The 11,716-nt window shown below is 36.0% G+C and overlaps 1 protein-coding gene across 1 annotated transcript; it reads right to left on the reverse strand.

Annotated features, from left to right (window-relative positions):
* Nucleotides 1-7,602: 7,602 nt before the first annotated feature.
* LOC311608647 (olfactory receptor 4C3D-like) lies at nucleotides 7,603-8,529 on the reverse strand (the record flags this gene model as incomplete). The annotated part of the gene is made up of 1 exon (XM_084801220.1): nucleotides 7,603-8,529. One exon carries the CDS (start codon nucleotides 8,527-8,529, stop codon nucleotides 7,603-7,605), a length of 927 nt encoding a protein of 308 aa, XP_084657346.1.
* Nucleotides 8,530-11,716: the final 3,187 nt, after the last annotated feature.

An 11,716-nucleotide genomic window follows, 5' to 3' on the forward strand; every position in this document is an offset into this window, starting at 1 on the left:
TAATTACAGTTTTTCCTTATAAACCCATTACCCTTGAAACTCCGGTATCACTCTCCTATCCTGCTCCATCAGGAAAGATGGGGATGCAAAAGTCTGAACCTGTAACACAGGACCCTGTGTATATTGCATCGGTACCAAGTCCTGGTGGCCTTTTTTGGGGTCTCGTGATCTGGGTAATCTCAGCATAACAGTTTCATGCAGAATTTGTTTTGTTGATCCTCCCATCATATTTCTGCCATTCTTCTGCCTCTCGTTTCCCCTCACTAGTTTTCTTTCTATTCTAATGTTATATATAATTCCATACTATCTTTTCCTCCTCACTTTCTTAAAACCATTTCCCCTTTTATAGTGCTTTTTCTACTTTTATAATGTTCCCATATACAAAATACATACATACATACATATACATACATATGCATGCATACAAACATACACACATACATAATACTGCAGGAACACACAGCTTGTGTCGTTGTTCAGTGACAAACACCCTGGTTTTGTAAGAATCTGGATGGCCTGAACGCAGCAATGTCATTATTAGCTAAAGGAACTAGTGTTTCATTATTAGCTAAGGAAATGAAGATATTAGCTGAGGAAATACAAAATTACAGGTGGCCTGAACTCAGCTCCCATGACAATAGTGTTGTCTGCCGAGCAAGTTGCAGGCCGATAACGAGAACAAAGCTGTAGCAAACTAAGGAGAACAAGTTAAAAATTCTCCCTAGCCCCCATCTCCACCTTGCCCCTGGAAATTACTGCTCTTATCTCACCCTACTTAGAATTTACCACCCTAGACCCCCTATTGTTGGCCTAACACTCTTTAACTAACTACTGTCACTGAGTTCTACTTTTTGTAGAAAATATTTAAACCCTGAGCTTCTGTAGAACAAGACCTTTTCCATCTCCCCGGAGTTTGGTGGACTCTGGCTCATCAGATTAATAAAGTCCTTTACTTTGGCATTGGGCTTCCAGGGATAGACTCAGACAACCTGAGTTTATCAGTTTCAGTGTGAGCAGTGTTAGCGCTCTTAGGCTGAGAAGCTCGCTATTGACTGTTTGATGTTCACTCCCGCAGACACTGATCAGTAACAGCTATCAAAGCCAACATGAGTCAGGGCTGACTAAAGATACAATGCTGAGATCTATATATTTTTATATCTATTTTCTACAAAACTGTGAGAGGTAGCGATGCATGACCCTGCACGCATGTAATTTCAGCCTTGTTTAGTCTGAGGCAAGAGAACTATGCGATGAAGGCAAGTCTGAGATGTGTAGTGTGTACCTGACTCAAAAAAGAAAACAAAGGCAAAAAACTATATAAGATCAAAGTAATTATCATATCACTTTTAGAAACAATAAATAAGGTTTTGAGAGGTCATGAAACTAAATCCTTTTACCAGATAAAACTATAGTACAATATACTAGGTAATATGTTCTTTGCCTTGTATAAGGATTCTGTCCTTCATAGTATTGCTTTCATCAATATAAAAGAAATAACAGGCACTCTTTAAGCTACTTCAAAAGATATAAATGGATGGAACATTACCAAATTCATTCTAGGAGGCCATAGTTACATTGATACCTAAACCTCACAAAGACCAAACAAAGAAAGAGAATTTCAGACCAATTTCTCTTATGAACATTGATGCAAAAATACTCAATAAAATACTCGCAAACCAACTACAAGAACACATCAAAGATATCATTCACCATGACCAGGTAGGCTTCATCCCAGGCATGTAAGGATGGTTTAATATATAGAAATCCATCAATGTAATCCATCATATAAATAAACTGAATATAAAAAACAACATGACCATCTCCTTAGATTCAGAGAAAGCATTTGATAAAATCCAACACCCATTCATGTTTAAAGTTTTGGAGAGATCAGGGATACAAGGCACATACCTCAACATAATAAAGGCTATATACAGCAAGCCAATAGCCAAAATCAAATTAAATGGTGAGATACTCAAGGAAATTCCTCTAAAATTGGGAACAAGGCAAGGGTGCCCACTCTCTCCATATCTCTTCAATATAGTTCTTGAAGTTCTAGCCAGAGCAATAGACAATAAAAGGAGATCAAGGGGATCCAAATGGGAAAGGAAAAAGTCAAATTATCCCTATTTGCAGATGATATGATAGTGTACATGAGTGACCCCCAAAATTCCACCAGAGAACTACTACAGCTGATAAACACCTTCAGCAAATTGGCTGGATACAAAATTAACTCAAAAAAGTCAGTAGCCTTCCTATATACAAATAACAATCATGCAGAGGAAGAAATTAGGAAAACTACACTCTTCACATTAGCCACAAGCAATATAAAATATTTAGGAGTTACTCTAACCAAGCAAGTGAAGGACTTGTTTGAAAATATTTCAAAACTCTGAAGAAAAAGATTGAAGATGACATCAGAAGATGGGATGATCTTCCTTGCTCATGGATTGGGAGAATTAACACAGTAAAAATGGTTATCTTACCAAAAGCAATTTACAGATTCAATGCAATCCCTATCAAAATACCTTCACAATTTTTTAAAGACATTGAAAGTTCAATTCTCAACTTCATATGGAAAAACAAAATACCCAGAATAGCTAAAATGATCTTGTACAATAAAAGATCCTCTGGAGGAATCTCCATACCTGATCTCAAGCTGTACTATAAAGCAACAGTATTCAAAACAGCATGGTACTGGCATAGCAATAGGCTGGTTGATCAATGGAATCGAATCAAAGACCCAGATATGAATCCACACACATATGGTCACTTGATTTTTGACAAAGAAGCCAAAGCTATTCATTAGAAAAAGGATAGCATCTTCAACAAATGGTACTGGTCTAACTGGATGTCTACGTGTTTTTAAAAAATGCAATTGGACCCATATTTGTCACCATGCACAAAACTCAAGTCCAAGAGGATCAAAGACCTCAACATAAAACAAGAGACACTAAATATGGAGGAAGAAAAAGTGGGGAACAGCCTGGGACACATTGGCATAAGAGACAACTTCCTGAACAGAACACCAACAGCCCAGGCCTTAAGGCCAACAATTAATAAATGGGACCTCATGAGGCTGAGAAGCTTCTGTAAGGCAGGAGACACTGTCAAGAGAACAAAGAGATAGCCTACAGACTGGGAAAAGATCTTCTCCAACCCTACATCTGACAAAGGTCTAATATCCAAAATATATAAAGAACTCAAGAAATTAACACCACCAAACCAAATGACCTAATTGAGAACTAGGGCTCAGAACTAAACAGAGAATTCTCAACAGAGGAATATCAAATGGCTGAGAATCACTTAAAGAAATACTCAACCTCCTTAGTCATCTGGGAAATGCAAATCAATGCATTGTCCCAGCCAAGGACAATACAGGCAGTAAACTTCGAACCCCTGCCCATATCTAGCCAATGGACAGGACATTCTCCACCGTAGAGTGGAGCATGGGGACTAACTTTCACATGAACTCTGATGCCCCATTTTTGACCATGTCCCCTGGATGGGGAGGCCTGGTGGCACTCAGTGGAAGAATAGCAGGATACCAAGAAGAGACTTGATACCCTATGAGCACATACAGGGGGAGTAGGTCCCCCTCAGGAACAGTCATAGGGGAGGGGAGTAAGGGGAAAATGGGAGGGAGGGAGGAATGGGAGAATACAAGGGATGGGATAACAATTTATATGTAATATGAATAAATTAATAAAATATATATATGAGAAATAACAGGCACATGAACATTTCAAGAGCAATATTCAATTATTCATCATGGATTTTTTTCACTGTTGTAAGCTTCATAGTTTCCTGCTGCCTCCATTGACATGGTCATCTTTTAACAAATCCATTAGCTTTTTTCTCATCCCTCATCTTTTCCCCCATAACTCCATCCTAGGTACGTGTTTCATACTTACTTTTTAAAATGTTCATTTCCTTGTAGAGATGTTTAATGAGTATTTATTACTTTCCATTAAATGTCTAAAGTCATCTTATGTACATTATAATTATTTCAATGTAATTTACATGAGTGTAATAACAACTGGTAAAGAAAAAAATGGCCATGAATTTGAAGGAGAGCAAAAAAGGTAGAGTACACAAGAGAGGTTAAAGGGAGGAAAGGGGAAAAGTAGCTATATTTTAATTTAAAAAATAATTAAAACTGAATTTGTTCAAGGAAAGCTAAGTTGAATTTTTGGAGTGTAGACAGGATGTGCCACACCAGAATTTAAAATTTGTCTCCTGGTACCCTGCTCCTGTTATTGCACTTGGTATCTCTTGCCTTTAACCTCCAGTTCATAGACAGGATGTGGCCACACTTGAGATCTGAATCCCACCTTGACCTATCAGTTCAGTGTTGAGCCACTGCCCCCACACAATCTTTATAAATTGGTTTAAAAACAGTCTAGCTGCAAAATGTTGGTCGCTCAGAGATCTCCATTTTGAGAACAAAACCATGAAAATAAATAAAACAGGTGAATTCCTAACACATTTAAAACATTTGTACTTTGCTATTTAATTGTTTTAATAACTTCAAATACCATCTCTCAAACTAATTTTCATCAAGTAAATTTAAAGCACCACAAGTTTCAGTTTGTCGCCAATTTTGTGATCTGTAAGAGCTACTCACTTGGTGACTCAATCAAGTAAAGGTAAGGATTGTGCAAGTACATTGTCTAAGGCCATTTTGACACAAAGTCCAATGCCAGCAGAGGGTTCCATGCCAACTCCGCTAGAGAAGAGGTAGAAATAAGAATACAGGGTGGCAATCCAGGCACCCTGAGGAAGTGATGGTTCTAGAGGTAGAGTTCCTCACGGCTTCAGAATAAGATGGATGACAGATGCTCTGAGTATCTCATTACCTGCAGAGGAAATAGCTCTGTGGTCTGGAAAGGACACAAATTTTTCTACATAGGTTTTCTCAAAAGGCAGCCAGCAAAATGCTTCTCAAAAAAGTCACTGTGCCTATACAGTTTGGCTCTATTTTTATCTTAATTAGTAAACTGCCTCCAAACCACATTTTATAAGAACACTGTTAGCATCTTCTCTTAGGTGATGGACTTGTGGGGAAAGAGGGCAGAGGATAATTTGATGAAGGCACAGATTTCTAGGGTGTGCGTGTTTGCCTATTTTAATCATGTTCCTATGTGGCCATGTCTCCACTGACTGAAGATCTTATCACTTTACTGGTAATATCTCATCTACCTATAAATGGGAAATGATGAGATTCCCATAGGCAGAAATAAACTGGAATAAGGCCAAGATGATTCTCTACAAAAACAATCCAAATTCATAGATCGTAGTAGAACCAATTCAGTACTTATTAAAAAACTAAAATATGCTCTTTATGAAAAGAATGTCCACAATTGGTCTATCCAACTGAAAATGAATGAAAGGGAATTTTTTGCCAGAGTTACCTAGCAAGTACCATGCATGCATTAATATTTTCTATCCTGTTCACTGACACTCTTACTTTTTAAGATTATTGTCTAAATACATATCAAAAGCAAATACCTTTCTCCTATGAAGCTTTAGAAAAATATCACATTTACTTTTAGGAATTTTTTGACATTTTATACAATATACAATGTATTGTGATCATATTTACACTATTACCTTCTGTTATTCCCTCTTACCCCTCCCAACCATAATTGTCTTAACTAGCCCCTCTAGCTAAACACCACTCCTCAACATATCCCAAATATTACTTCCCCATACTATTCCCAGAACCTGATTGGCTATGCTATTTCTTCATTAGATACAGTCATATGGCAGCAGTATTTGAGGTATACTTAATATACTAAGGAACGCCTTAATATTCTTGGGAACACCTGGCTTGCTTGCAGCTCTTCACTCATTTCTAATTTCTAAATTTGCTTTTAATTTGTCTACTCCATTTCCTTACTCATCCACTAAGAAGTTGGTATATCTCATAGGACACAGTCATTGACCTTGGTTTTCTGCTTGAAATCATCTCTTCTATCTTAAAATAAAAAATATTTTCTCAATACTGCTTTTTATTCTGGTTTTTCATAATTTCTATCTAATCATAAGACAAAGCTAATGACAGTAATTTACTTTAGAGTCTGTTGACATGTTTAACTGCACCCAGAAGTGACAGTTAGTGCTGGCTGTGCTTGATCTTTGTGGGGAAATGTCATTTTTATAATGAACTACATATATATTCAAACACTAAGGTAGACCAGACAGTTACACTCCAAAAACAAGTGTTCTAAGATCCACCATTGATGTATGTTCAAATTATAGAAGAAATATCTCCCTGAACAGTGAATATGAGAAAAGGGTTATTTATGGGAAGCATGAATAGGGATGCTACAGTGAAAGAATCTTTGATTCTTGGACTTATAAAGTTTTTGTTGTTGTTGTTATTGTTTTGTTTGGTAATTGCAATGAGAACCTAGGAGCTTTCTTAAAATGTATTGTTACAAGTGATAGAAGACTACAAGGAAAGAAAGAAAGAAAAAAAGAAAGAAAGAAAGAAAGAAAGAAAGAAAGAAAGAAAGAAAGAAGGAAAGAAAAAGGACATCTTCTTCCAAGGACAAAGGAAATCACTGAATGTACCACTTCCTTATCCTTATGTATAAACATACCACAAATTACTGAACTTTCATAGACAAATGGAGAACTGAGAGTTAGAAACTAGATTTGAATCCTGAAGCTGACTTGATATATGATTTGGGGAAAACATATTAGTAACCTTCTCAGCTTCACTTTTATTCCTTGTAATATGCATATAATGTCTTTAAAATGAACAATTTAGAAGCTGAATTATATTGTCTACCTAAATTAATGTGTCTGATATTTAGTACAGACATATGAAACAGATATTGCATGAGAAAATTATTGGTAATATTTTAGTATGATTAGATGGAAGAATAATTACTCATGTTGCTACAAAGCTTATGCCAGTACTAATAAGAGAGAAAATTAACTATCCTTTATATTTAAAAAAAAAACTTCAAGCTATGAGAATATTTGAAAAAATAAGAAGGAACTAGGAATAATTTCAAATTTTCTCCTTTATATTTTATTCTAGGCAAGAGACAGGTTAGAAATCATTACTTCTTTTCGTATACTTGCTTGTACTAGTTTTTATTATTTTTATATAAATAATATAAGATACAAGTAAAGTTAAAAGGAAGTCAACAAAGTTGATTTTGTTTATCAAATGTCTAGTCTCCATTTATTGATTATTCTTTGTATTAAAACAAACTATGCAACACTTATTTAAAGCACGATAGAAAAGCCAGTGTCACTCAAGTAACAATGGTATGAAGCAACTAAATAAGTAATGATGACCCTCTAGAGAAAAACATACTCCAGAATAATTAAAACTGTATACTTGGCATTTTCTATTAGAAATGCAAAATCTACAAACATGAAATTTTGAGCTATAAACACACATTTAGAGCTATTAAAGACACATAGAAGATCTAGTCACTGCTAAGTGCCCAAAAATGTTGTTGGAAGTTTTGTTTTCCCTATATAATAGTGATCTGTGAAATTTCTTAATTCTCTTCCACAGTTTACCACATAGATAATCCTATTTGTTTAGATGCATTGCCACCTTCTTGTATTTGGGACAGGCTAAGTTACACTTCTCTTCAACAAATTCTTCATGGCATTTTTCACCTCTGCATTTCTCACTGTGTAAATGATGGGGTTTAGCATGGGAGTGAGGACAGCAAAGAACACAGTCACCAGCTTGTCCACAGGATAGGTGGTCACAGGGCGCGTGTAAGTAAATATGCAAGGCACAAAGAAGAGAACAACCACAGTGAAGTGAGAGCCGCATGTGGAGAGGGCTTTGCGCCTCCCCTCAGAAGTGTGAGATTTCAAGGACTGCAGGATCACTATGTATGAGATGAGGAGCATCGTAAATATGAGCAAGCACATAGCCCCACTGTTGGCAGCCACGATGATGCCCAGCCTGTGGGTGTCTCTGCAGGCAAGTTTCAACAACGGGAAGAGATCACACATGAAGTGATCGATGATATTGGGTCCACAGAACGGCAGATTGATCATAAAAAATATTTGCATGGTGGCATGCAGGATCCCTCCGATCCAGGCCACCACCACCAGCAGTCTGCAGAGGCTTTGGCGCATAATGGTCATATAATGCAGAGGTTTGCATATGGCCACGTAGCGGTCATAGGCCATCACAATGAGGAGGATAATCTCCGATCCTCCCAGGAAGTGCTCCACAAAGAGCTGAGTCAGACAGCCACCCCGGGATATGGTTCTCCTCTGGTAGAGCAGGTCAATTATCATTTTAGGGGTGGTGACCGAGGTGTAGAAGGCATCTATGAAGGACAAGTAAGTGAGAAAGAAGTACATAGGAGCTGAAAGGCTGGGGCTCAAGGAGATGGTGAGGACAATGAGCAGATTAGCCAACACCGTAAAAAGGAAAACAAACAAAAAGACAATGAACAGTATTTTCTGCAAGTGTGGATTCTGTGTGAGACCCAAGAGAACAAATTCAGTCACATTACTGGGAGGAATGCGGAGCTCCATTCAGGATATAATGTTTTCCCAAGACCTGCGTTCCCTACAAAAACATAAATGTAGATCATTAATCCTGAATACATGACAGTCTGATGTTCATACTACAGGAGGGGTGCTTTTGTTAACGAGCTTATTTTTATTATTTTTTTGTATTCTATTTTATCTTGTACTCTCTTAATATACTAATTCTATAGGCTACAACACATCTATAGGGCAATAGTTGCTATGTAGTTTATAGAAAAAGTGCTAATCTATGTATAGACTCTTCTATTTCCAAACTCCATGTGAGAGTTGTGGTTTTCTCCCAGGCTTTGTGTGTCTGAGCTCTCCCTTGAGTCTGTACACTTTCATAAGATGAGACATGTTTCATAAGCTAAAAAGTGCTCATCCATGTAAAGATTATTCTTGCTTCTGTGAATTTACATTTGCTCACACAGATATGACAGTGAAAGAAAGACATAGTTTAATGACTCTTACATTCATTAATTCACCCCAAACATGGTTATCTGCATAAACCCTGCCTAAGTGCAACCAGACAAATATACGCTGTACAGGAAGGAGGTTCCCATCCTGTACTGGGGAATTACTGGCAATTGTAGCTGGAGAAAAGAGAATTATTATTTTTTTAAATGTGTGGCTACATTCAAATTAATTAATTTTCCCTTGTTCCAAGGGTCATCCCACAACCAAACACAATTGGCTACACCAATTAGACTTAGTAGGTTATCACATTTCATTGTATATTTGTATACAATTCTAAAGAATAAGGAAAGATTGATATTTATAATAAAAAAACATAACCATAATATATTCCTGGTAAGCAGGGATTATAGCAAAATGTACAAATTGAAGGTGTTAATTACCCGTAACATTAGCACACATATATGCAACATAAATATGTTTCCTCAGTATGTTAGTATAACATCTAAAATAACACCTTTAGTGTCAACTACATATAATGTGATGAAGAAACACATGAAGAATCTTCATACTTTGCATATCACGGATGGACTGGGAGTGGGTTGGGGAAAGAACAGGAGGAATCATATTGGGAGGTGATGGAGTGAGGGAATAGTAGGAGGGACAGGAATTGTGGGTTATTACAGGACAGCATATATATTACACACGTATATATATGATGATGTATATGTATATATTTATATAATTTGTTATTGGACAACCAATTTAGCATAATCATCTTCAATAAATTTCCAGTTTCAATAGGTGGAGAAAAGCTGCATTTAAGTTTTTAAATACATAAAGGCTTATTAAGAAAAAACATTTGCTTTAAACTAGAACTTTAAAAGAAAAAGAGAAATGAACTAACTGCCAGATAAGATAAAGTAACATGCTTATACACACTTGTGTGCTAACTACTGTAAACAACTATATATTAGATACTCAGTAAATACATACACATATATATTTATTTATATGTGTATATATACATATATATGTACATGTTTGCCTACATGAGGAGGTCTGTGTTGAAAGCCTGCACTAGTCACCCGTCCTGACATTTTGTTTTCACAGTTCATCTAGGAAAAGATTTGTCATCCATATTTCTATATACTTTTAATTTACATGATCTCAGTTCTTCACCAATCACTCATATCACACACTATACATCACTTCTGGATAAAAAAATCAAATTAATTATAGAACATGGGAAATGAATTCTGATTTACAGACATAAAACTTTCAAGAAGTGAAATAAAAGCGTATCTGTGACAAAATGCATTTCAGATTTTCTATGCTGAGTAGTTAAAGTGCTTTCACTTTTATTACTCAAGAAGAAATTTTCATAAGTTTGTGAGGATATATGCTAGAGCATCACTGTGTCTCTGAGTCTGAGTCAACTCTTGCACAGGTCCAGAGAGAGCACAGGGCATGTGTCCAAGGCACGACATAATGGCTTCTGTAGCAACTTAGAGTAGTGAATCTCAACCTGTGGGTGGTGATGCCCTTGGGGGATTGCATATCAGTATCATGCATGTCACTTATTTACATCACTGTTCATAATAGTAGAAAACTTGCAGTTTTGAGGTGGCAACAAAATAATATTATGGTTGGGGGTCACTGCAACATGAGGAACTGTATTAAACAGTCACAGCATTAGGAAGGTTGACAACCACTGGCTTAGAAAAATATAAACTTTTTCACCTCTATTCTACAGCTTTCCAATAATAATCCTAAGACTAAACACAAAGGAAATATTTCCTGAAAATAAATATTATATAGAAATATTATATATGTAGTCATCAAGGACTGGAGATAATTAGAAATCATATGAACTATCAAACATTGGAGAAACGTGTATAAAGTACCGCATATCACCTTGAATGCTGTGTGACTTTCAGTGAAGTGTTTTGTGCTGGCAGGGTTTTGACAGCTTCAGTCCGAGCTTTTGGGAGGAGGAACAGGAATATCAGAAGTTCAAGGCCACCTTCTGCCATGTAGCAAGTTCTAGGCCAGCCTTATACATGAGACCTTGTTCATACAATGAAAGTTTTCTTTTTTTTTTTTTAATTTTTAAAACATCATAGGAATTGACCTAAATAAGAACAGTGGTAGTGTGTCCTCTACACAGTTCCCCAAGATGTGTTTGTGTTAACTCATTAATTTATTGTTGTCATCTTCTCGTATCATCATATTCAGAAAAAAATCCTTTTAAAAAGTAATATTTTATACAGCATGCATCCAAAAAGTATTTCAATAATGATATTTATTTTGGACCAACTAGATATTTTTCATTGTTACAAATTTGCTTAATGTAATGTTCTTTAAACATTTTTAACTAGAATTTTCAGACCTGAAGACATTATTCATACAATAAAACATAAAAGAAAAAAGCATAGGAAAATTCCTGTACTGTCATACTAATTGGGGAAATTTAGACTGAAAAAATTATTGTATAGTATGACTTTTATTAATTTAAACATATGGGAAAGACTCCAGAATACTTTACTTCTACAAGAATAAAATTATCATAGCATAACAAACAACCCTAGAGTGGCTGGGATAGTGGGTGATTATATGACTTTTAAGCTTCATGTATTCCTTAGGGTTTATATATTGCTTCCTTTATAAAATGCAAAACTCTCACCTATTAATTCGTCTGACATAGCACAATGTCCTGGATCCCTGGTATCTGTTAGTTCCTCAAGACGGAAAGCTATGTGCTTAAAGATGTCAA

This window comes from Acomys minous (assembly GCF_964271855.1).
Source record: "Acomys minous genome assembly, chromosome: 11".
Lineage (NCBI taxonomy): Eukaryota > Metazoa > Chordata > Mammalia > Rodentia > Muridae > Acomys > Acomys minous.